The 24,009-nt window shown below is 56.1% G+C and overlaps 10 protein-coding genes across 10 annotated transcripts; 6 read left to right on the top strand and 4 right to left on the bottom strand.

Annotated features, from left to right (window-relative positions):
• Positions 1 to 108: 108 nt before the first annotated feature.
• B0H64DRAFT_387003 (uncharacterized protein) lies at positions 109 to 1,568 on the bottom strand. Its single transcript, XM_062803190.1, has 4 exons — positions 1,292 to 1,568; positions 1,152 to 1,197; positions 738 to 1,021; positions 109 to 659 (listed from the first exon to the last, which is right to left on the bottom strand). Exons 1-4 carry the CDS (start codon positions 1,380 to 1,382, stop codon positions 505 to 507), a joined length of 576 nt encoding a protein of 191 aa, XP_062662577.1. The 5' UTR covers positions 1,383 to 1,568; the 3' UTR covers positions 109 to 504.
• On the top strand, positions 1,569 to 3,075 carry B0H64DRAFT_387001 (Pyruvate/Phosphoenolpyruvate kinase-like domain-containing protein). Its single transcript, XM_062803189.1, has 3 exons — positions 1,569 to 1,826; positions 1,892 to 2,548; positions 2,695 to 3,075. The coding sequence occupies exons 1-3, from the start codon at positions 1,781 to 1,783 to the stop codon at positions 2,949 to 2,951; spliced, it is 960 nt and encodes a 319-aa protein (XP_062662576.1). The 5' UTR covers positions 1,569 to 1,780; the 3' UTR covers positions 2,952 to 3,075.
• B0H64DRAFT_89495 (uncharacterized protein) lies at positions 2,858 to 4,604 on the bottom strand. The gene is made up of 2 exons (XM_062808939.1): positions 4,524 to 4,604; positions 2,858 to 4,469 (listed from the first exon to the last, which is right to left on the bottom strand). Exons 1-2 carry the CDS (start codon positions 4,534 to 4,536, stop codon positions 3,037 to 3,039), a joined length of 1,446 nt encoding a protein of 481 aa, XP_062662575.1. The 5' UTR covers positions 4,537 to 4,604; the 3' UTR covers positions 2,858 to 3,036.
• A 2,695-nt stretch (positions 4,605 to 7,299) lies between these two features.
• Positions 7,300 to 9,085, top strand: B0H64DRAFT_89404 (uncharacterized protein). Its single transcript, XM_062808938.1, has one exon. The coding sequence runs from the start codon at positions 7,462 to 7,464 to the stop codon at positions 8,590 to 8,592; it is 1,131 nt and encodes a 376-aa protein (XP_062662574.1). The 5' UTR covers positions 7,300 to 7,461; the 3' UTR covers positions 8,593 to 9,085.
• On the top strand, positions 9,074 to 9,879 carry B0H64DRAFT_439466 (uncharacterized protein; the record flags this gene model as incomplete). The annotated part of the gene is made up of 5 exons (XM_062806432.1): positions 9,074 to 9,093; positions 9,160 to 9,232; positions 9,303 to 9,409; positions 9,473 to 9,720; positions 9,779 to 9,879. The coding sequence occupies 5 exons, from the start codon at positions 9,074 to 9,076 to the stop codon at positions 9,877 to 9,879; spliced, it is 549 nt and encodes a 182-aa protein (XP_062662573.1).
• An 846-nt stretch (positions 9,880 to 10,725) lies between these two features.
• Positions 10,726 to 12,183, bottom strand: B0H64DRAFT_318015 (ChaC-like protein-domain-containing protein; the record flags this gene model as incomplete). The annotated part of the gene is made up of 4 exons (XM_062800365.1): positions 10,726 to 11,463; positions 11,881 to 11,936; positions 12,028 to 12,059; positions 12,128 to 12,183. 4 exons carry the CDS (start codon positions 12,181 to 12,183, stop codon positions 10,726 to 10,728), a joined length of 882 nt encoding a protein of 293 aa, XP_062662572.1.
• A 1,577-nt stretch (positions 12,184 to 13,760) lies between these two features.
• B0H64DRAFT_371454 (uncharacterized protein) lies at positions 13,761 to 14,883 on the top strand (the record flags this gene model as incomplete). The annotated part of the gene is made up of 4 exons (XM_062802159.1): positions 13,761 to 13,801; positions 13,939 to 13,957; positions 14,043 to 14,358; positions 14,420 to 14,883. The coding sequence occupies 4 exons, from the start codon at positions 13,761 to 13,763 to the stop codon at positions 14,881 to 14,883; spliced, it is 840 nt and encodes a 279-aa protein (XP_062662571.1).
• A 2,194-nt stretch (positions 14,884 to 17,077) lies between these two features.
• On the top strand, positions 17,078 to 18,834 carry B0H64DRAFT_89275 (uncharacterized protein). Its single transcript, XM_062808934.1, has 3 exons — positions 17,078 to 17,319; positions 17,433 to 17,753; positions 17,814 to 18,834. Exons 1-3 carry the CDS (start codon positions 17,206 to 17,208, stop codon positions 18,729 to 18,731), a joined length of 1,353 nt encoding a protein of 450 aa, XP_062662570.1. The 5' UTR covers positions 17,078 to 17,205; the 3' UTR covers positions 18,732 to 18,834.
• A 697-nt stretch (positions 18,835 to 19,531) lies between these two features.
• B0H64DRAFT_472243 (uncharacterized protein) lies at positions 19,532 to 20,942 on the bottom strand (the record flags this gene model as incomplete). Its single annotated transcript, XM_062807929.1, has 2 exons — positions 19,992 to 20,942; positions 19,532 to 19,818 (listed from the first exon to the last, which is right to left on the bottom strand). The coding sequence occupies exons 1-2, from the start codon at positions 20,821 to 20,823 to the stop codon at positions 19,532 to 19,534; spliced, it is 1,119 nt and encodes a 372-aa protein (XP_062662569.1). The 5' UTR covers positions 20,824 to 20,942.
• Positions 20,940 to 22,532, top strand: B0H64DRAFT_89306 (uncharacterized protein). Its single transcript, XM_062808935.1, has 3 exons — positions 20,940 to 21,286; positions 21,362 to 21,459; positions 21,622 to 22,532. The coding sequence occupies exons 2-3, from the start codon at positions 21,437 to 21,439 to the stop codon at positions 22,325 to 22,327; spliced, it is 729 nt and encodes a 242-aa protein (XP_062662568.1). The 5' UTR covers positions 20,940 to 21,286; positions 21,362 to 21,436; the 3' UTR covers positions 22,328 to 22,532.
• Positions 22,533 to 24,009: the final 1,477 nt, after the last annotated feature.

Genomic DNA, 24,009 nt, shown 5'->3' with positions numbered 1-24,009 from the left:
TTAGATTACCATGACACGACACGGAATATACCCTTTAACTTGTTCGTTCCCATCCTGACGCCTCTACAAAGAGGGAGCACATGCTGGCCAGGTTAAGTCTGCTGATCCGTGGTACACGCCGAGTTATAGCCCCACAGCTTTTCTCACGCAGATAAGGGTTACACAACAAAGGGACCGCTGGGACGGCGCATTGTTTCTCATCGCCGTACCCAATTGTTGGCCATTTTGGGGGGAGAAGAACAGCAAATATATGGCGACCACTTTATGGGGGTGAAACGTGCCTGGCAACTCCAGCCCCTTTCCTAAACGCCAATCCGCAGCGCTCGTAATCATACAATGAATCACTCTTAGCCACGCCCTAGTATAAACTCCATTCACGAACTCGAGTTTCGTAGCTGCCGTACCACACCACCCCTTCCATACTTTCCAGATGTGGGTCCGGCCAACCATCAAAGCAACCTCACAGCCTCAATCGGCATGTGTATCTCGGCGGCGCGTATGCGATCACCTTGTAAAGAACCTCCCGACCATGTTGCTCGCAATGCTCCCCGCCAAGTTGCCGCCGCTAAAGGCGCTGCCCGCCAAATTCGACGCCTGGCTGAACTTGTCGCACCGCGAGAAGGCAAGGGTGTTGGTGATGGTCAAGACGAGCGCAATAGCTAGAGACACCCACAAAGTCAGCCCTCGTTCCTCTTCACTCTCCTAGGTCCACACGGCAACGGAAAGGCGCAACCCACCAACAAGCGGCAGCCAGATGAACTTGAACGTCAACACGGCCACGAGCGCGAGCAGGACCCAAAAGACGGGCTGCGTGTAGATGGCGATCCAGAAGAAGCGGCTGTCGGTGGGGTTGATGATCTTGGTGCCGGGCTCGCTGCTCTCAAACACCCAGTGCGAGTCGCCCGTCGACGCGTCCACCTCGTTCCACCAGCGCAGTCCGACCAGCCGGCGGCCGACAATGTTCTTGAGGTAGTAGAAGTCGGCGGCGAGGAGGAGGATGGTGATGATGAAGATCATGACACTGGGTGGCGCATTGGGGGGTTAGCGGGGCTCGAGTCTAGGGGGGGGGCAAGCATCGTCGCATTGTCGCATTGTCGCATTGTCGCGCCATTGTGGCCGAGGAGTGGGCATGCTAGGGGGACTTCTCTTACAGGTTGTCGGTAAAGAGTAGACCGAAGAGGTAGACGAGGAGACTAGCTGGAGTCGTCTGTCAGTCACGAACCATGATCAAGCCGTAATCAAGTCGAGGTCGGGGCGCAAGAAGCCGAGACGGAGCCATGGGGGGACGTACAAATTCGAAAACCCAAAAATGTGAGAAGGGTAATCGGATGTGAGCTCAAGCGCCAGGTCAAAGACCCAGGCGTGGCCTGTGGTTGCTCCATTTTGAGAGTGTCGTTGCTTGGTTTGGAGACAGCTCTGGCCTGGAGCTCCGTGATGTTGCCTGTATCGTGATACGTAACCTTGTCCACTTCCCCTGCCAGCTGCCAACGACTGCGAGAATGCCAAGAACCGACTCCGACTGCATTCAACCCAAGGTTCGTCTCACTAAAAATGGAAGCGCTCACTTACACCAACTAGCAACAACACCGGTTCATATGAAGCCAAGGTAGAAAGAAATTGTTAGAGTGTTGAAGAAGGCAATCCGAGTCAAGGCCCGCATATAATTCATAACCCCGCACCCCTCGACGTCCACCTAGAGAAAACCAGTGGTGATTTTGTTTCGCCATTAGGTTGTTACCCCAATCAACCTCCCCAAAATATACATCACACCTCCCCAACAATGGCATCTTCAACCTTGCCGGTCCTGCGCCGGGCATTGCTCTACGGTACCACTATAATCTCACTACACTCACCCATACCCGCAGCTCACATCACTAACCCCTTCCCACAGTCCCCGCCTCCTCCCCCAGGTTCCTCGCCAAGTCCCTCCAAGTCAAATCCGACAATGTGACCTACGACCTCGAGGACTCAGTAACCCCGGCCATGAAGCCGGCCGCGCGCACCGCACTCCAGGAGCACCTCACCTCCCTCTCCAAGGCCGACACCACCATCGGCGAGATCGCCGTGCGCATCAACGCCGTGTCGACGCCCCACGCGGTCGAGGACATCCAAGCGATCGCGGCGCTGCCCAGCCTGGACACGATCGTGGTGCCGAAAGCCAACAGCGCGGCCGACCTGGCCCTGGTCGACGACATCCTCCGGCAGGCGGCGCCCGACCGGGGCGAGGGCAGCGAGCGGCCGATCAAGATCCTGGCGCTGATCGAGTCGGCGCGGGCGGTCATGGACCTGCGGGAGATCTGCGGGGCGACGGGCCGGCTGCGGGGGCTCATCTTCGCGGCCGAGGACTTCGCGCTCGACCTGGGGCTGCAGCGGACGGCGCGGATGGCCGAGATGGCGTACGCGCGCAGCGCCGTGGTGACGGCGGCGAGGGCGTTCGGGCTCGAGAGCGTCATCGACGCCGTCTGCACCGACCTCCGCGGCGCCAAGGCCACGGCGCAGATTAGAAGGGAGGGCGCGCTCGGGCGGGCGTTTGGGTTCAATGGGAAGCGTGAGTTGGCCGATTTCGTTTGTTTTTTTCCTTTTTTCTTGCTCTTGACGACGACCGCCGGTGCCTGCTCGGTCAGGCCGGACCGCCTCCATACCTTACCCAGCCTCGTGGGAGGGATGATACAGAGCTGACACTCGATTTTACAGAGTGTATCCACCCAGAGCAAGTACCAATCGTGCAGCGTCTGTTCACGCCACCGCCGAAACACGTCAAACATGCGGCCCGTATCGTCGTCGCGGATGAGAAGGCTTCGGCGGCCGGACGGGGTGCCTTCACAGTAGACGGGCAGATGATTGACGCCCCCGAGGTTGGGAAAGCCCATGCAACACTCGCCAGGGCAAAACAGTGTGGGTTTGACGTTGACGCTTTCAAAGAAGAGTACAAGGATCAAGACTTGGAGTAATCTGGAGCTGGCTTTATGTTTATGTCTCGAGGGGCTCGAACTGCCCATAAATCCGGGTTCCTCACCGGCATAACGTGCATGTATACTACCTAAACTGAAACATGTTTCCACGTTGCCAAACCGTCCTTGGATACTCGCGTTCAGCCGTAGGATACGACTCCAATAACGAAAGCGAGGTAGGTCTAACGAAATCGGTTTGAGAAAAGGAAGCCGAGTCGCCAATAAAATCAGGAGTTAACAAATCTGATCCAGCAGCAAACCAATCTCTGTTAGACATGATAATGGCATCACCGGTCGCATCAAAATCGGCAGCCTTCGATAGCATGGGTGGCCTCGGTGTCGGGTGATCAGGCATCTCAACTTCGCCGTAACGGAGCGCTGGGTCGTCTCCTGTTTCCCCAGGAGCCATTGCTGCTTCGTCCTCTATCCTTCGGATAAACTCCTCGAGGTTCTCAGCCCCGAAACTTTCTGGAATCGCGTCGGCGTAATTCGTTCGGGGTTGGCTTTCGTAGGTGTTGTTTGGTCGAGTGGGCTCAGCATGACCCAGTCGCTCAGCCGGCTGGATCGGAGGGTACAAAAACGATCCCGCGTCCCGAAGACGCGTGGTAACGCCGCGGCTCAAAATGCCGACTTCCTCAACCCTGGGGCATTCGATCTCATGTTCAATATGTGGCGCATTTCGCGACACTTTTGGTACTAGCCAGCCTTGTTCCCCCACGAAGATCGGGACCTGCGAAGCTTTCTCCATGTTCTCTCTGGAAGATGCGACGGCATTGCATCGATGCTCGTCACGAGTATGATCCACCACCCTTCGGAACTCATCGGACCGTTGAGACTGGCATGGCAGTGTATTTCTTGCCTTCGGACTCAAGTCGGTTTGAGCAGCGGCATCCTTGCGGGTTCCCCTTACTGCATCCAGAGATCCCTCAGGGAGGCGTTTCCCGGCCTTTGCTGCCACCTTTGGCTCAATCCCGCTGTGATGCCTCAATGTGTGGTCGGGGACTTCTGTAATGCTGCGTCTGGCTCGGGCCCTCCTCGAGGAGCAAGACCCAGATATGACATCTCTCTGGTGATTGTCGTACGGTTGTGACCACGTAGAGCCAGTGTCAAGCTTATCGCTTGCGCGGCTTCGAGTGATGGAGCCAGAGTCACGGTTTCGAGCCGCCGGCAAAGAGCTCGAATAACGGGGTATCCCCCCACTTTCGCCCATAGTGATGCTTCCATCAGATTGTTGCGAACCATGAGACGAACCGCAGCGGCTGTGGCGGGTAAGCCGGAATGGATACTCGATGTCGCGGGGGATGCTGCGTAAACGAGCGTCGTGGTCTGCAAACTCTTGTTCTTCAGCCTGAGTTTCTTCTCTGCGTGACGGCTTTCGAGAGAAAAAGGCAGAAAGCTCCTCTAGTTCTCTATCTTCCTTTTGGCTTTTGTTGAGCCTCGACTTAGACGCGTTGAGATCCGAACCGCTTTTTGTTAAACTTTTCGAGATGCGACTTGTTCTTTCTGCTTGTTTGTTTGCTGTGTCCCGTTAGCCACAACTGAATCGATACTTTGCTGGGTAGGTTACTGTACTTCGTACAAACATATCACTATGAACGGTCTCAGGACTTTCCTGCCGTGTTTGATGCTTCGTCGTCAGTGGCGTGCGATCACTTTGGTCCTCGGGTTACTGCTCACCGAATATTTGTCTCTGCCGCTTTGGCGTTTTCTGCAAGTGGCCTCTTTCGGTACATGCCCTCGAGACTCCCGGCCTAGGACCCGTTTCTTTGTTACACCCGCCTTGTAATCATACTTGTCGTCTCGAGTCTTGTGGCGCGCCCTCTTCTCGAATCGGTGTTGAACGTGGTTAGCCACGCTTGGGGATGGAGGAGACTCTGACAACAAAGACCTCGGTCTTTTCCCATGTTTGTTTCCGCGAGTGTCGAGCCTCGATCGCCCTGTACTCTGAGGCCGTCCTTTCTCATGTCCTCTCTCGTGGTCGACTACCGAAGGATGATAATGGCGAGCCTGTGTCTGCTGCAACCATGACTGAACGAATTCGTCGTTCTTCTCCTTAGATCGAGGAACTGGACCCTTTCCCAGGGTCTCAGGGTGCCTGCTGATCTCGGTGGGATGCCGCGGTCTCGCACTCAGAGTTCCTCTTTGATATTCGGCTTGGCTGACGCGTGTACGGTGCTCGTGGATGGCTTGATAGCCGCGGCGTTCCCGAGATGTTGTTCCTGGTGGGTGTGATCGTAGGACTTCCATGTCATTGGTGTAGATGCGCGATGTTTTCTTGTGATGAAATGCCGATTGTTCGTGGCGGGCGATGATGGCGTGGGACTTGGGCACCAGGCCTACGCCAATGCTAGAAGTGTCCCTGAAAGCAACACCAATTTTTTTACCAGACCTGCCTCCTCATCTTAGGTCCTCCATCGATCCTTCCTCTGTCACCTTGGTAGGTAGATAGTACCTTCCAGAAAGGTTCATACCCAACCACGTCACTGCCATTTAAAGATCAAACGAGGCAGCGTGCCTGCCTCAGGCTCGTTGCACGCTGCCTCGTAGCCCCAGTCGTTTTCCCTCTCCTTCCAAGGTTCCGCTTTTACTGCTATGGAAGGTACCTGGCACTTCTGTCAAACATGGGGGCTTGAAAACTCAAGCTCAGGTTCCCGTGGACATGGATGTGTTGTGTGTTGGTGTTTCCGCCTCGCCAACCCATCCTGAAACTCTCAGCTCTCACCTTCACTCCTCCAAGACGACCAACCCTTGGATCAAGATCCATGGTCCCAACCCGATTACGCCTGTTCTCTGCGAGCCATTCGCAGAGACTGTTTGCTAATTATGGCAAGACGGCTAATTGCACCTACTCCACTTGCTGTGAGTTGCTTTCCGAGTGGAAGCATATATGTACCTCAAACGACATCAATCAATCGACGACACCGAAACCTAGGTCCAGATGCTGACGAAGCACCGACGAAGCAATCCATATTCCGAGAGGCCGCAGCGGTTTCCTTTGACCCTCGTCTTCCGAGCTGATCACTGCTCGTTCTCGACTGCCTCGTGCCCAAAGCCCGCACCATATTGTGGGATAAAAGAAACCGAAGCTTGGCTCGTCGTCTCTTGGGTTTCTCAACTCCTTGACCCAGGGAAGACGCCGGTACACGCTTCTGACCCATGCAAACCGCAGGGGCCTCGTGCCGTCGTCGTCGCTTCTCCCGTTGTCGGCTCCCGACAACGGACGAAGGATCCTCAAAACCAATGGCCGTGCGCTTTCTCCAGATGAACCGTGCAGCCGATGCCTGCATGTCAAGATGCACAAGCGGAAACAACCAGTGGGATGCATCACCGAGATGGGTGACCGTTGGATAAACCCCCTTGCCCGTTTGGGCAACGTCCAGGCAGGTTCCGGCTCCGCAATTCCATGTCGGGACGACCTGCCTACGGCCCATCGCCATCGACCAAACACAAATGCTAGCGCCCCGAGGACATGGTTTCGAGGAGCAAGGCCTCTTTCCGTGACGAGAGCTGCCTCAACGAAGACCAAGGCATCGTCGCCGACGCCGGAGCTTGGAGCATATCGCGTTTCAGGCAATGCCGAACCCAACCCTGACAGCTTGGTCGGCCTTCGCGCTGCTAACCCCAGGATATGATGGGTTTCCCCCTCGAATAAGGCCCTCCCCAGAGCCGCAAAAGTTTGGGTCAGACGACCGCCGTGGTACAAAATACTTGGCTTCGACGGTGACCTGGTGGACGTTGGGCGGTTAATAGGGTGATCGACGACGGGATTATGGAAGGGGCACAGGGGGTCTCTCAAAGGCCCCATGCCCTGAACGGAGCAGGCCCACATCGCGCGGTCGACTGACGGACACCATACTACGTAGGGCTTAGATCGTGCGGAACACCTGGTGTGTCAAATCCGACAAGCCTACCAATCAAAGGAAGTGCCGGTTTCCTCCTCGCGCAGCACCCCGCCTACCTCGTCTTTCACCACACAGCCCGCATATCAGGACTCAAACAAACAGCACGTCTTTTGAATACCTCTGATACCTCCTGTCACCATGGCGCTGGGCATGAGAGCCACATCCCCGGACGACGCTGTCATGGAACGGAGGGTTGTAGGCGTATCCGTCCGTGCCGAGCCACCGCCTGCATCTTTGGATCATCTGAACTGAGAGATCGACTCCCAGTTTCAGTTCTCGGATCATCTGCTGATACGACGTGGTATTCCGCCCAGGACACGTGGAATTCGTTTTTCGAGCCCTCGAGGCACAACGATCGCAAAAGCATGGTGTTAACTCGTCTAAAGTGGCCAAATGGCCGACAGAACGGGTTTCATAGCGCTCCGATCAAAATGCTTCTCGTGGGTTTCGCATCTGCCTGGAATCTCCAAACCATGTTTCATGCCAATATCCACTTGCCTCCTGCGGTCAATCTTGATGCGGTCGATCTCTTGCGCTACCAATGGCATTTTTTTCGAGAACCCGGATACTTCCCCATGCACGCGAAAGGAGGCGTATTCGGGCCTTAAATGCACGCCATCTCGAGACAGAAAGTTGTGGGCATTCTTGTGGGGTGTGAGACCTGGATGAACCGCCGAGATATTCTCGGTTTCCGGAATCAGCAACCCTCGGTGCCCCTGTTCCATGGTCCCCCCAGAGCAAACCCCAAGCTTCCCCAGACCCCCAGGCAGCGGCTTTCGGATCCATGCCCCTGCTCCCGATCACCGTTTGTGGTCCAGGGCTCGGGACTGGGGTTTGGGCCCCCTCGGCCCTTGGTCAACGAGCTGGCTCGAGATGGATGGCGATGCATAATCAAGGTGCATATTTGCCAATGCCGGCAAAATAACCACAATGCCTTGAGCATGTCATCGTTTTCCCAATGCCAACCGGAGGGTGGGCGTTTCCTCTTGGAAAACCCGGATGGGCAAGCCTGGGACCATCCTTCATGGGCGATTCGAGCCGCCCTGAGAAAGGGCGCCGTTGTGAGCCGCGGCAAGGATACCAAAGCCTCGCTGGGAGAGCTCCCGTGTACGTCCATGTCCATGCACCGAATCAGGCCCGACTGCAAATTGCAAGGACACCGGCAGGGGAGTATCGCTGGCTCTGGTGTGGGGCCTGGCTCTGCAGAGGGTTCGGGGGTTGAATGGCCTCGAAGTGATGTTGGGCGAGAACTGAAGCTCGACCGCTGGCCAATCCTAACGTCGGAGACTTGGTTTGTCACAGCTATGTGGATGAGCTGTCGTTGTCAACCCCCTTCCAGGCCTGTTCCGCCGCAGGGTGCAAGCGTTACACCCCCATGCAGCAGCCCTGTTCAGACATCGTCCTGCGGTTGTGGTCCTCGTGGTCCGTTTGATGCTTGTCTGGACCTAACTCTGCGAACATTATCATGCTTGTCGAAACATTGGCCGGGGAAACGGCAAGCGTGTCGAGGAGCCGGCAAGGGACAGAGAAACCCAAAGGGGCCCGGTGGCTCCGTCAAGGGCAGAGCCAGGGGGGTTATTTTGGTCCTTCCTCAGGAATCCCCGCTGGCATATAAGATGGGTAGCATCAATGCCGGCGGCTCTTGCCTTTCCCTTCCTTCCCGAGTTCTCTTCCCCCAACCCAACCAACCGGCTTCCATTGATAGGGAGACTGGAGAATCCTTGACCCTTACCACATAACGCAGCTTCGCTAACACCCCGCTGCTTGCTGGCTACTGCCCGGTTTCCCCTCTACCACAGTTCACCAGCCTCGCTTGGAGAAATCAAGGGCCGAGATTTAATCGAAGCCATCCCTCCTCTCCGGCTGAAGTCATCGAACCACTGGTCTGACGACATCCCCAACTGTTGCCGGGTGAGAGGAGCTCATCCTACGGTAAGAAGAGCCCCGTCCCTCTCATCTTGCTAAGCGCCAGAAAAGGGTGGCAGTCCCCCGCCTTTCTTTCTTGGGAAGCTTAACACACGCGTCACACCCCTCGTGAGGTTTCTTGTTCACTGGATCCCTGGAGATTCCCCCCTTTAATCCCATCCCCACCTGGCACTTGCCAGAAACGTAACAACCTTGACCACACTTGTTCTTTTCGGTCTCCCGGAGAACATCGACCCATTCACCCAACAACCAGCTGACCAAACGACCCCAGAAATTCAAGACACTCCAACCAAGATGTCGAAATTATTTATCGGGTAAGAAATCGCGGGTTCGAACCCCGTCTGCTCATCGCGAGTCGCTGGCCACTAACATAAACATAGCGGCCTTGCATGGCACACGGAAGAGGCCACCTTGAGGCAAAAGTTTGAGGAGTTCGGTGACGTGGAAGAAGCGGTACGTTCTATGCTGTTTTCATTCGGCGCGGCTTCATCAATCTCGAACGAGGGACCTAACGGCTCGCTAGGTCGTCGTCAAAGATCGCGACACCGGTCGTAGCAGAGGATTCGGGTTCGTGCGCTACACCAACGAAGACGACGCCATCAAGGCCATTGAGGCCATGAACAACGTCGAGTAAGTCGGCTCAGCAGAGTCCACGCCTCTCCTCCCTAGCTAGGCACTAACTAGCCTACCCAGCTTCGACGGTCGCCAGATCCGTGTCGACAAAGCCTCGGACACTGGTCCTAGGGGAGGTGGACGAGGTGGTGGTGGTGGTGCGTACCCTCGAAGCGGGTACGCGCCCATGCCAGTCGCTGGCGGCCCCATTGCATACGGCACCCAGCAACCGCCGTACGGAATGGCGCCGCAGAACATGTACCAGCAACCCTACGGGCGTGGTGGATACGCTCCGGCGGCCCCCGGCGGATACACCATGCCCCCGCAAGGTATGTAAAGAGAAATGAAGGGACGCGAAAGCAATGGAAGGGTTGACAGAAATGATAGCGTGGGCGGCGAATCCCTACGGCGGCTACCCCGACCCGAACCAGCAGGGCCAACAGCCTCCCCAGCAACCGAATCAAGGCCACGGACAGGGCGGGTACTAGGAGCACTTGCTGCCCGGCTATGCGAGCCACGAGACCACCGACCTGGCGATGGCACCACCGCAGTGACGGATAGAGTATTCGACGACGAGAGACGAGAGTTTACATACCTGGGGACCCTTTTCTCTTTTGCCATTCAAGCTCGCCTGATATTGCCCGTCGAGGATGCTGTACGATCGGACGTTGTTGTTGCTCTGTGATGATCGACATCCATGATACCCCCTTGCGTGCTCTGTTCTATTCTTTCCTCGGCATCGCTGGCTGTTTGGTGCTGACTTTTGCTTTCATCACGAGGTTGGGGCTGAACAAACCCAGGTTCCCGGAAGTGAGTGCTGGGATGCTTCCTTCCTCCCTCGCTTTTGTTTTCCCATTTTTGCCCTACGATATTTATTCCTTCGACTTCGTTGCTGCTTTGACTGTTTTAATTCATTTTGCATTTCACGCTCGATACCGTGGCGGCAGGCTCGGGGGCTTGGGGATCGGGGGTCGGAATTAGGGTGGGCAAGGGTGAGGACAAAAAAAGAACGTGGGCAGAATGACTGATGAGGGAAAGACACGATGTATCGGGGCCTCACCGAGCTCCCACGCTTGCGGACATGGGGGGGAACCTAATTCGATGCTGAGTCTTACGTTATGGCAGGGCGTGCGGGTTTCGGGGCGAGCTGGCTGGGGATATCCGTGAGAGAGGGGGAGAAGGGGGAACCGACAAAGCGACCGCCGCCGACAGGACGGTCCGAACCAAACCAAAAAGGGGGAGGGAGGGAGGATGGAGGGGGTAACTCGTAGCTGTTGTTTTGCTTCTGCTTTCTTTCATCTCCTCGACAATGCTTTCTTGAACTCTTGCCTCCATCACGAAGTCTTCTCCGTCTCCTCCTGCTCGTCTATGCTGCTGACCTTTCTGAAGTCGTGATGCTGCTCATGATGTTGCTGCTCCCGCCGCAGCACCGACGGCGATGGCAACGATGGCGGTTGTTCCGGACCGGTAGTGACGCCGACGCCGACGTCGACAGGAGCGGGCGGGCCCGGGATCGCCTCCTCCACGCCTGGAGCCTTCTTCCCTTCCGCCGCCGCGGCCTCCTCGCGAGCGGCGACCGCCCGGAGCCGGTTCGACAGGTCCGTGACGTGCTCGTCGCCGCTCTCCGGGCTCAGTTCGTCCAGCGCCGCCTCCAGCCCCCACAGGTAGTCCCGGTTCGGCCCGCTCGGCCCAGTGCTGCGGTAGATGTGCTCGGCGAGCTGCTGTGGGTCTTGCGGGCCGACGAACTGGTCGTTGTCGGGCGTGCCGATGTAGACTAGCGTCCGGATCGGGCCGGGGTGGTGGTGGTGGTGGTGGTCATGTGGGTGCTGGGCCGGGTTGGTAGGGGCGGCGGTGGCAGCAGGGTGGAAGGGCGTGTAGTGGATCGTGTACCCGTTGATCTCGCGGATGTCGAGGTACTCCTTGACCTCGGCGACGCGGTCGGGCGTGATGCGGTAGGCCACGCCCCAGACCTTGTCCGGGGCCGAGTCATGGTGGTCGGTCAGCTGCTCCCAGTAGGAGCGCGAGATCAGCGTGACGACGCGGCCCGGGGCTTCGGGGGTGCCGCGGTGGTCCTGGCTGGAGGAGGGCGAGGGCGGGTTAGTGGGTGGTTGGCCATGGTGGAGAGAGAAATAATTCGGGTTTGAGGAGGAGGAGGAAGAAGACGGTGACCATATGGTGATGGCTTAGGATCTAACGAGCGGATGATAACACCGTAACACGAGCATGTGCGGTTGAAAAATCATGAAAGGAGAGGGAGTGAGGCTGAAATACCTTGCCTATAGAACAATTAGTATGGGGAGAGCTGGGGAGAGGTCATCGGGCTGGCCGACGGGAACCAGAACGGGGCCGGGACTTTGATGAGCGAATGGCCAGGGGGGAAGAGGGAAAATGGGAAAGGGGGCGGCTGGGTAACAGGGAAAGGGAGGAGACGGAGCACGGGGCACGGGACGACAGCACCACTGTACTGTGTAAGGCAATGTTTTCCATACCTGCCAGAACCTTCGGACATAACCCGTCACCCAACCTGGGATTCGCCTATCTGGACCTGGTCAGCTCCCGCCTTGCCGAGCCGGACGATCAGCCCAAGGGGGCTTTGGGTTTGACTTGGAGATTGGTTGAAGGTTAGGAGAAATTACCAAAATGCGGAGGAGGTTTCCAGATCAAGCTCCTGTAGAGCCAGATATCAGTTTCCGTTCCCAGTTACAGCAAGGTAAATAAGCATCACGTTTCACCCACCCATATCCAAACAACCAGAACTCATCTGCTTCCGCGGCAGTATCTTGAGCCGACATTTTCTGAGAGACGGATCAAGAAAGACGAGAGACACTGACGCCCAAGGGCTGTACGGCTGCAGTAGTAAATCTGAGTAAAAGTGCCCCTGAAAAAAAGAAGAGGAGTGTGCTTCTCCGGTGTGATGCTCGTGAGAATCGAGTCTAGTCGCCTCCAGAAATACCCCCGATGGTCCAAATCGAGTCAATCTCAAGTTTGATGTTCCCCCCTTGAAGTGTAAGCGAAAGGGAGAAAGCGCTACCGTCGGGTATCTATCGATTTAAGACGCATCCATCCCCCTTTGGCTCTCTCTTACATAACCTTGCAACACGTGGAAGGTGCCCCGGAAACTTGCGGTCAATGTCCAGGGCAGGTGCTGCAAGTCATCGTTAGTGGAAACCGTTGGTGGAGACTGGGGCTTGCTGGCACGGGAGCGTGCTTCGGCCCGTGTATCGCCTCATTCCCGGCGGATTTTTGGTGTGCGCAGTAGGGCTGAATGGCATGGCATTTGTTGCTTTTTGTCAACCGACGGCTCCTGATCTACATATCCTCGGTTCCTTATTCAGACAAGGCTTGATGATGGAGGGGGATTCGGCCTCAAATAATGGATACCAACTACGTAATGTCGAGTGAGAGAAAGTTCTGCACGGTATGGTGGTAGAGGGAGGTAAGGTAGGCACATTGGAATACACATGCACGCGCCCGTAGATATCCCTCCTGGAGTTTGGGAAAGAAAATGTTAAGCTTCCTTCATGGTGTCATCACGGGATTCGAAACTCGGGATGCCAGGTCATGAAGCTTCCGGGGACCCTGCAGAAGCTGAGCTGAGAAAGACCCTGAACAACCAATGGGTGGGTCCGCGGGGCAACAATCGGGCGCTGCACACGTGTATAAATTACGTATTTACACAGCAAGCAGCATTCGCTTCGGACCGGGCGTCGGGCGCCGGCTGGGCTTTTTTTGTGCTTTCTTTTTCCACCGAGGGTTCGGTAGGGAGGTACGTTACCTAGCATGAGGCGGAATTTCGTCATGGTGTTTGACATTCCATACCGACGGCGGCTTCTTGCCTAGCGAGCTTATTGTGATATCTGCCCGCTGCGTTACCCGAGACCCTGCGGGTACCCGTGAACGTCACCGAGGACCTTCCACCGCGCCACGCGGTAACACGCGTATTCTTCACCCGGCACCCCGCCCGAAGTCCTAGGTAGGCAAGCAGAACACGAGTCCAGGATTTTGCGCAGCAAGAACAGCGGATCGAACCAAAGTATCCCAAAGACCTTTGGCTGCCATGGGAGTCTTTTGTTCTCCACTCGGACGGTTTGCCAAGGTGCTGCGACGGCGTGCTGCAGCAAAGTTGCGGCTGAGTCGGCACACTGAATTGGATTGCAGCCGTAGCTGCCCTGTTTAAATACCACCTGTTCCTCTCAGTAGTACTGTACCCTAACTACCCTACCTGGCTGCTGTTGCCTTGCAGACGGGAGACTTCCATGACCCCCCATCCAACATCCGCCGAGCGCACCCCAACACCAAAACTTGACATATCAGCGAGAACGACAGCGACAACTCCGTGCTTCGTCACAACCAATACACACTCGTAAAGATGGCCTACAATAGGCCGTACAACCCGGATGAGCTGCCCAGGTAAGTCGATGCGGAGAACGCACACGCCGTCGCAAACTGGGTTGGTTTCGCATGTGCTGGGAAGCCCCGCCACCGCGATAACCCATTGCCACCCCCTCGTAACCGTCACCAAAACTTTTGCTAACATTGCGCTTTAGGTTTGCGGAGCCCGAGCAAGTGAGCCTCGCCCTTTTCCCGCTCTCGTTCATGAGGTTCGCTCTTCGTTTGTCCCGAAGCTAATCCTGTCTTTTGCCCGTTTCAGAAAGGAAATCCCCGGTCTCCAGCTTCAGCGCAACCGCCGTCTTCAAGATACGAGAGCAAGCCTCCTCCTCCGCGTCCACTTGAACATAGAGGATCCGGTGACCCGTACGGTTCCCATCCCCAAGGTCGGCTATCGCCTCGACAGACAGCGCCCCCTGAGCGTTTCGGAATGAGCCCACCTCCGACTGCCGGGGGCAGCCGTCCGATCCACCACAACCTTCCTCCCACTAGCTCGCGGCCGCCCCCAAGCCCGGCGCCGCGCGATAGCACTGCCGACCCGACGCTGCTACCGCTTTTCAGAGCCGTGGATAAAGATGGTGAGTCACGGGAAGTTCGCGGGGACTACCACTCGGTTGCTGACACATCTCGCCTGCTCAGGTACCGGCCAGCTATCGGAGCGCGAGCTCTCGGCGGCCCTCGTCAACGGCGACTGGACAGCCTTCGACCCGCAAACGGTTCGCATGATGATCCGCATGTTCGACAGCGACCGCAGCGGCACCATCGGCTTCGAGGAGTTCTGCGGCTTGTGGTCGTTCCTGGCCTCGTGGCGCTCGCTCTTCGACCGTTTCGATGCGGACCGGTCTGGCAACATCAGCCTGGACGAGTTCAACAACGCCCTCGTCGCCTTCCGCTACCGCCTGAGCGAGCGGTTCGTCGAGATCCTGTTCCGTACCTACGACAAGCGCAACGAGGGCGTCATGAGCTTTGACCTGTTCGTGCAGGCCTGCATCAGCCTTAAGCGCATGACCGACGTGTTCAAGCGGTACGATGACGATCGAGATGGCTATATCACCCTGAGCTTCGAAGACTTTTTGATCGAGATCCTGCGCCAGTTGAGATAGGGGGGCTGATGTTGGTTTCTCGCGCTCGACGTGGTAATCTAGCCACGGCTTTTTGGCTCTCGGTTGCTATGTTTTCTGGGTCTCATTTTAGTTTAGGAGGTATTTTTACATACCGACGAATGATGACGTTGATACCCGAGCTATCGCACAGAGTTTTCTTAATATGTCATCAGTGCAAAGTATCGTCAACCACATGCTAGAAAGGCAGCATAACAAACGCCATATGTTAACATATATCCGCGCTAGACAGCTCGAGGGGCACTGATGATGCTGGGAGCATCATCGCACAGGTCAGATGCCACCCACATCCTAGCGGCACGTAGGGTTTGAGCGGCGGCTTATAAAATACAGGTCCCATCCCACTCCCACTCTGATCTTCTGCTCGGAGTCGCCAGGCGTCCCGAGACCTGCTGCTCGCTGTCTTCCACACATAATCTCACGCCGACACGGCCCGAAACACCCGGCTTCATTAGGACTTTTGTTTTGCTCAACTTTACCTAGTGGGTAAACCGGAAGGACGTCGAGGGCAATAACGGTGACGCGTTCAAGGGTGGTAGTCCACAACCGTATTGGTGCTTACTACATATCTATCAAGCTGAGCTGACCGGAAACATGCATTTGTGTAGCTGCCGCACCTCGAGCAGCTCTCGGCCTCGCCCCTTATGGACGCGAAGTGGTTCCTTCCCACGGCTTCCTCTACGCCCAGAGCAACCCGCGAGAGCAAGCTCGCAACGTGGGACGTCGACCTAGAGCCGCGGGCGGTGGAAGCGTGGGAAAAAGCGGCAAGGGGTGATCGTCAAGGAGCCATTGGATGCTGGCATTTCCGACTCGATCAAGATGCCATCTGCCATCTGCCATCTGAGCTTCTCGCACGACATGTGTCACCCCATTCCCTTGTCACAAACCAGGGGGGGCGAGCTCCGACTAGATATTGGGATAGGGACCGACATGCTCCCGTCGTCGAACTGCTGGTAGAAGTCCTCTCCCTCTCGCTTCGATGGCCGCTATCCCCACCTGGTAGTAGTCCCGCCCGGTTGCGGTCCACGGCTCGTTGAGTGGTGGTTGTTTAGTGCGCGAGTTGTGGGCATGTGACTCTTTGTTAGCGTCTGACCTTGAATAATACTTTGTAATAATAACCTTACTTTGGATGGAACGAAAAAGGAAATTATTTTGTTTTAACGCTTTCTCCTCCATTTCGCTTTCGTTCTATTTTTATATCCTATCGTTTTTCATTCATCGTTTTACCTTTTGTATTCTTTTGTTGCCCTCTCGTTCTCGTCATTGAAGGAGGTCTCGGTCAAGAGCCCCGGCCCTCGCTGACGGACGAAAAGGCCAAGCAACAGAGGTATTTATTCACACTGTGTACATGTGTACAACTCGACGTTGGACCGTCTCCCTTCACCATTCCTCCCAATTATTGCTTTCGTCTTATTTTCTAATAGTAGGGTAACATTCAATTGGCATCTTACTATTTGTCGAATTCTGGACTCATAAATGGTAACGAGGCTGAAGCTGACAAGCACGGGATGGGGGACCTGGAGTTCCGTCGCTCGGCACCTCCGAACAGCCGGAAGCGAGGATCGAGTAGCCAGCCACCCCGTGGGCAAAAAAATGGGAACACACAAACGACTTACAGCTACCTTGATATGGTGTTCCTCGGTCAAATCAAGGCCAAATTTAACAAACTAAAAGGAAATACAGTCTTTGAGTGTTGCTCTCTTAATATAATATATCTACTATTACGTATTTATTCTCTCTCGTGGTCTGGATATACCTTGTCCAAGTGTAGTGCTTCTGTTCTGTGAACGCGACTTGCAGGCGGATCCACCGAAAGTCGGTTTGTGTGTACACAGTACCGGTTTTTTTGGCCAGAGCAGCGTGCCAGCTTTCCGGACCCTGGGTCCATGCTTGCTACTGGCCCCGCCGCCCCCGCTCTCCTATTCGAGCTGCTCCGTCCATTGTCCTGCTCTCACCCGCGGGTCATCGCCACCACCCGCCCTCCTTATCCTTAGAAACGCCGCCTGTCACACCTGCTAGGGAGCTTGAGCTCTCCTCCTCCCAATGACCCCAATCCCCGATCGCGCCTTTTTCGAGCTCTGAGCCAACAACGGTCAAATGTGACGGTTTCTGGCATCGCAGGCCACTTACACGTCAATTCCGAGACTCGCTTCGATTACACGATTACACGATTACACCTATCTTATCAGATAGAAGCTCCCTCGAGTCCCTTCGTCCACGCCCCCCCCCCCCCCTCGCCGCAAGCACCCCTCGACGAGCTTCCCTGCGTCGCTTGGTGGGGTTTCGATTGTAGAAACGTCCAAGATGCCGCCGAGGTCGTCTCTCACGTCGTCTTTCTCAATCACCGATGCGAATAACGAGGTTGTCTGCCCGCTGCGCAACCAAGATGGCTCCAGCTGCCGCAAACGCTGCATCGGGGTAAGTCGCTACTAGTCCGGCCTTGTTTATGTCGCCACCCGAATCGAATTCCTTGCAAGCAAAACTGGCATAACGCCTCGGGTCGCATGAGATTAACGTAGTGTAAATTTTAGGAGAAGCGGTACCGCTCAATGCAGGAGCACATACGTCGGGCGCACCCAGAGTACTACATCGCCAAGCTACCTGCGACCGAGGAGAGCTTCCTGCTCATGATCAATACTTCCCCGAGCGAACGACCCCAAGCCCAGCCAACTACCGGGCCACCCCATCACCAAGCCCAAGGGCCGCTGCATGGCTTCCGACGAGATGAGTCCAATGGGCCCGGCACGCCACGGAGATTCGAGGAATATTCTGGGGGCCCTATGTTTCCCGCTGCTGCAGCGCTCGCCCAGCTGCACAATCATAAAAGTGACTCGGGGTGGGAGTCAGACCTGGTAATTGCTTTGCCCCAGCCTCCGAATTGCGCAAAGGTACTGACGCTACCTCCTTACCAGGAATGGCACTCTGATACGGAAGGGGCAAGACGACGGCCGAGGTCCTCGGTCGAGCTGCCACCGATACAATTCTCAAGTGCGGATATCACGAGCGCACCACTTCCCAGCCTCGATTCTGGCCGGCAGCGCGATCTTCTCCCTTCGATCATGGCCCATTCACCCCCAGGGCGCTCATCTACACTCCCACCATTGCACAGGCCGCTAGGGCCAGCTCGGCCCCGGAAACAATCAATTTCCAAAAGGGGGCACCATAGGAGGAAATCTAAAGCGCTCGGGTCGGATTGGCTTCGCCGAATACAAAACGACGGAACTACCGATCTGTTACGGCCCGGCAATCATGATAGAAAGGCCCTCTCAGCCGAGCCAGGTACAGATTATGGTAAGCGTTGGGAGGATCTGATCGATGCGGCGGCCTCGGCAACGGAAGACATAGATGAGGACAGAACTCCAGTGAGTCTCAAGTTCCCTTCGATGCTCGACCCGCGCCTGACGAGCCAGATGCCGCAATCGCCCGTTTCTATCCAGAGGTCGTCCCTACCGCCTGTCACCCAAAACCCGTTCACAAATTACCAAGCATCCCCTCTACAACGAGCGCTCACCCCTCCGTCGTACAACCCTGAAGCTCCTGATCCGTTCCCGTCGGTCGAGAGCGGCGAAAGCGGAGATACTTTCCATATCGACTCGCGCGGTTTAACCTCGGACTCGTCCCCGAGCTCGTCCCAGAACACGCAGATCTACTGCGCCGCCTGCCAGGGCATCTCGCTCCTGAGGGAGTCGTACGCCTGTACCGAGTGCATCTGCGGTCTCTGCCAAGCCTGTGTTGACGTCCTGATGGGCGAGCAAGGCGCGCGCAGAAAGTGCCCTCGGTGCGCTACGATAGGAGGCCGGTTTAAACCGTTCCAGCTCGATATTCGGTAGTCACCGGACGCTCTTTCACGGACTGGACCTATCTCGAGATTCCCCATCCTTTCATTTTCCCGTATTTATCCATCTCCCTCTTTCCCTCATTATTCCAATTTTACTGTAGCACAGATCTGGCGTCATATTTAGTTGGTATATAGCGGCCATTTCGAAGCCGACAGCATATTCTGGGAGGTATAACGGAACTAGGACAACCACGGCGATGGTTTGGCTGTATTTGGCTTCGGAAATGGTTCGACGACTCACGACTGGCCCGACGCCTCACGCCGATACGGGAGCAACCAACACACGGGGGCGGTATTTCATTATTGTTTTTTCGCTTTCGCTCGGGATAGTTCACGGCACTTACCTATCGACGAAGCGGCTAGCAAGGGGGGTTCTTGCATCACGGGTTGGAGTTCCAGCGTCTTGAAATTTGTTACGAAGGGGAGATCGGAAGGAGATCTTTTACCCACACTACGTTTGAACTTGCTACGGGTCGGAGAATGCTGGCGTTTTTGCTTTTCACTGTCAATAGACGGCTAGTCCGTGCTGTGCTACATGGACTAGGTCGTGGAGCTGCTCGAGAGTCTGTTACGGGTCCTTTGATGACCGCTGGCACCCTCGGCTTACCACATTTCCTCGCACAAGATATACGTTACCATAGCCGCGCAACTATTACCTACTTAGCCGAGAATAAGGCGTACGTACGGGATAGGTTGATGATAGCTTACATCTCGTTTTCCGGGTAGAAAATACATATGCTTTCCACAAACAAACAGGTACCCTCACGACAGGAGATGCTTTCACGATGCACTTTAGTTACCAAGCTGGATACCCCTCTGCCTCATCCACTCGCCCGCGGTCAGCACTCCGCCCGTCCTCGCGAGATCGGCAGAGAATTTCCCGGCCACTCGCACCGCTCCCCCGGCCGTGTGGCTGGCATCACCGAACTGGTCCAGCGCCTTCATCGGCACGTCATTGTGGGGCCGCACAAAGTACACCACGCTGTACCGCTCTACGCTACCCTGTGGCCCCGGCGAGGGCACCACCCGGTGCTTGGCCGACTTGAGCGCGCCGTTGGTGAAGGTCACCATTGCGTCCCCTGGAGTGGGGCGGGTAATGATGGAGGTGCTTGTTAGTGTGGTGGTGCTTGCTTGCTTGGATTATGCAAAAAGGGGCTGCTACTGGGGAAAGAAACTTGACTGACTCGCTCACGGGGCTGGGAGGGGGGGGGGGGGGTTGAGAAAAGGGGGAGCGGAGCGGGGTATACGGTACCTAGATTGACGATCGCGTGCCCTGGTAGGGGCTTCACCCATTCCCATTCCCGCTGAACTTCTCCTCTTTCTCCTCCTTCGCTGCTCTTGGTGGTTGTGTCGATATGGGATTCGACCTGGAGCCCGCCGAGCCAGTTGAAAAGGACGGTCACGCTGCCGAAATCGGTGTGGCTCGGCAGGCCGAGTGAGGAGGGGCAGGAGACGCCGCCGTCTGGGCTGGGCGGTGACGGCGGTTTGTGGGTCAGGCGGCAGTGGTCGCCCGAGGGGTGGTCGAAGAGGTTGAGGTTGGTGAACGAGTCCTCCGGGAGGCCTAACTGTGAGGCGAGCGTGCGCAAAATGAGCATGCCGCAGGCGTGGCCGTGGCTGGTGAAGGATTGGAAGAGGGGGGTGTGAGTGGTGATTTCGGGTGGGTAGGTTATGGGTGTGCCCCTAATGTTATCTCGGGCTATGTCGTGGACGTAGTCCTTGCTGACGTTGAAGAACTGGGTTGTGTCGGGCCGTTGGTCACGGTCGGTTGTCTTGACTGTGCCAGCGGGTTTGTACCCGAAGAGGGAGACGCCGCGCTCGAGGGCGTGAGGCAGTTTCTCGTGCAGGGGTAGGGCGAATGCCTCCTTGGCAACGGCGTGGAGCTGATCTGCTTCAGCTAGGAAGGCTTTGCCTTGCGGTGTGTCCTGCAGTTTCAAGTACCAGAAGCCGTGGGTCTTGGCCGCTGTAAGTAAACGGACGGCCTCATCATGGTCGCCCTCGAGTAGTTTTGCATGTGAAATGATGGCGATTGGCGCAAGAGGGAGATTGTTGGGAAAGGGGGGGATGTCATCGAATGATGAATGCATGGTTGCTGTCGTCGTATTTGTTTAGTGTTGTTGACGTTGGCGGTGGTGTTGGTGTTGTTGGTGGTGTAAGTGCTTTTGGTTGGTGGTTTGGGGGTCGGATGCCTGATGCAAACCCAAACCAACATGCAAGTAACCCCTCCCCCTCTTCCCCTCCTATGCTCGCCTAGGTAACGTGTGTGAGAACTCAACCCCAGTTAGAGCTTTAACATTAACGAGTCGACTGAGGGCCTTGTCTCAGGCTGTCACGCTCTTTCAACCAACGGCGGGCAATTCTAATTCTAGGCAAACGCCGCACCCATGCGGGGTTAGGGGCCTTTTGCTCAACCAACAGCGAATCTGAAAGGCAAAGTGCAGATTTCTTGACGGAGTTGCAGATGCTAAGAATCCCCCCTCTTCCAGGTTGTGAGGATTCAACGAAAGATAAAAGGGTGGGAGGTTGGCTGCACCTTCCCGCTCGCCGTTTGTAATTCTGAACCTCAATCCTGCCACTCGACAACCACTTACCTGAACGCTTCTCTTTTACTCTTCCAAACTCCAGCCCAAATATCCAACCGATAACTGGAAGCTACCTTACCTACCAAACTCACACTACCAACACTCTCAGTAAACGATCATGGGAACCCGACATCTCATCTGGTGAGTCTTGCATCCTTCTGGCTACACGCGGCTTGTTTCCCTTCTGTTCCCTCTGCCTCGATCTACTTTCCCAAATCCATGGGAAAGGGGGAGGAGAAAGAAAGAAAACGCAGTGGGAAAAGAGACAAGAGAGGAATGGAACCTATGGCTAACAATTTGCAGCGTCTTCTGGAAGGGTAAATGGTTCATCGCCCAGTACGGCCAGTTCGATGGCTACCCGGAAGGCCAGGGCGTCAAGATCTTCAACTTTTTGTCATTCGCCCGCAACGTCGAGAACCTCAAGGTCGGCCTGGAGAACCACATCTACGAGCCAAGCAATGAAGAGATCAATGCCATCTGGGTTGAGTGCGAGGCCTGGGATGAGAACCGGCGCGCCCAGAACCTCATAGATAAACCCCACATGTTCGGCATCAACCAGCTCTACCCAAGCCTGGCGCGCGAAACCTCAGCTGGAATCCTGGGAGTCATCGCCCGGGCGAGCCAGGCCGAGGAGACGGATGAAGCCGAGGGTGATGAGGATAAGGAGCCGAAGAAGGTCCCCGTGAAGCTGGAGCTGGAATTTGCCAATGATACCCTCTTTTGTGAGTGGGCCTATGTCATCGACCTCGACAAGGAGGTGTTGGAGGTCTATGGTGGGGGGGAGCCAAAACACGATGGCCATCGGTTCAAGGACGTTGGCGAAGAGAGGGCCAGAGTCCCTGCATTCATCTGTTCGCTCGACTTTTCTGAGATGTACCTGATGAAGGGCGACCAGGAGTTTATGGAAAAGATCAAAAAGGCCATGGGCGAACAATCTGATAACGAAGAAAACGACGACGCGGAAGGTGAGCTCGTCAACCCTGAGGGGAGCGAGAAGGGCAACCCTTAAGGAAGGAAACAGAACAGTGATGGAAGATAGACGGATCCCTTCAAGATAAATTACGGATGTTGGCCATTGTGAGATCTCTCACGTCGTGTTCATGGGGAAGAGAGGGTCACTCAGCGGCATTGAAGATTGGTCGGCCCAGAGGGAGTCAGTGAGAGCCAGGCACCGAGGGAGGTCAACTCCCTGGTTAGGGGCGTTGCCCCTGGTGATCTGCCAAGCAAGCCTTTCTGTGGTGCTTCTTTGCGTTCAGTTTCGCCTGCTTGGCATCCGTTCTCGTGGGTCAACCCAAGGATTCAGCCCTGCCTCCAGCTCCGCTTGGCATCTTGAGAGTTCTCTTTCCCCTTCTTGGCTGACAGTTCTTGTCCTTCTCATCCTCTGCTGATCTTGACCAGGGCTGCGGTCAAAAGCCTTGCATGGTTGCAGAGAACCGAATTTGCCGAGCCGTGCCGACAGCGGTCCAGAAGCTTGATGGCGTGGGCAATATGGATGAATGCCGAAGCAACGTGCGCTCCAATCGGATGGCAAGCGTGCGAGGCGTTGGGGAAGCACAACCAACATTCGCTGGACCGCAACTCCTCACATTCCTACGAGTAGGTAGGTACGCACGGTATGTACGAACGATCTGAGCTGTGCTCAGGCAGGAATGGCTACCTTTGGGTTGCCTTGCTTCCGCTTGCCACCACCATCCGCATGAGCTGAATGCCGACTATCACAGCCGCCGTAGCGCGGAGTCCTCAGTCCACGAACCAGGCTTGCCCGGCTGGTGGGGGTTTCGGGTGCAATTTGAGGAGCTCTGGTTGTTCACCACCCATCCCGTTGCTCGATCCTATTTAGCCTGCCGAGCTGGTCTCGATCCCGCTGCAAGGAACGCCCCGTCGGTCTTCGGCCGCTTCGGCCGTCTCCTGTGTGTTCGGGAGGTGTGATAGAGGACTTCTTGCTCCTCGGGACGCAGCCGGGATCGCGATGTCGCAGCGCAGATGGCGAAAAGCGGCTCGGCATGGACCAGATGGAACTGGACTCGTCAGCTACCAGGGCCCGCACTCTCTGCTGCTGTCTGCAAGTCTTGCTATTTGTGGGTTTGCGGTTGCCCCCAGTCTGGCTTGTCGATGCCGGTACCCGTGAGACGGCTTCATAGCGCATACAAAACCCCCAGGTTCTGTTCCGACCGCCAGTTAGCCGGGCCGTGTGGTTGGTTTTCGTCGTTTGTCAGTTTTTGTGAGGAGTGACACATGCAGCCCGACGATCTCTCTCATCCGCTCGTTCACTCCTATGATTCGTGATACCAAGCAGATCATACCTGCTTCATCTCGTGTTATCCCTGACCGGCACCATTTTTATCGCCCAGATTCGATGTCTCACAAACTGGAATACTTCGGGATGCGCTCCAAGGGCCTCTAAGGAACCCCCAACCCTGCTACTGCAGCTACCCGGGCCTCGTCGGAAGTCAGAGAAGCTTATTTGAGCAACGGAGAAGCACTACGAACCCGCTGTCACTCGTTACACGCTCTCGTATCTGCTAGGGAAAGAGATTATTGGAAACCGGCCGTTCGGGACGGCCAGCACCAGGGGTCGGCTGAAGTACGCTGATCGTTGATCATTGTGCAACTAGGAGCCGCCATATAGGATAGGGAGGGGAGGGTTGACATCCACTGTTGCCTTCAAATCCTAAGTTTGGTCCTAAGACA

Source organism: Chaetomium fimeti (assembly GCF_033439085.1).
Source record: "Chaetomium fimeti strain CBS 168.71 chromosome Unknown B0H64scaffold_2, whole genome shotgun sequence".
In the NCBI taxonomy this organism is placed as follows: domain Eukaryota; kingdom Fungi; phylum Ascomycota; class Sordariomycetes; order Sordariales; family Chaetomiaceae; genus Chaetomium; species Chaetomium fimeti.
This window is presented reverse-complemented; position numbering and strand designations above follow the sequence as displayed.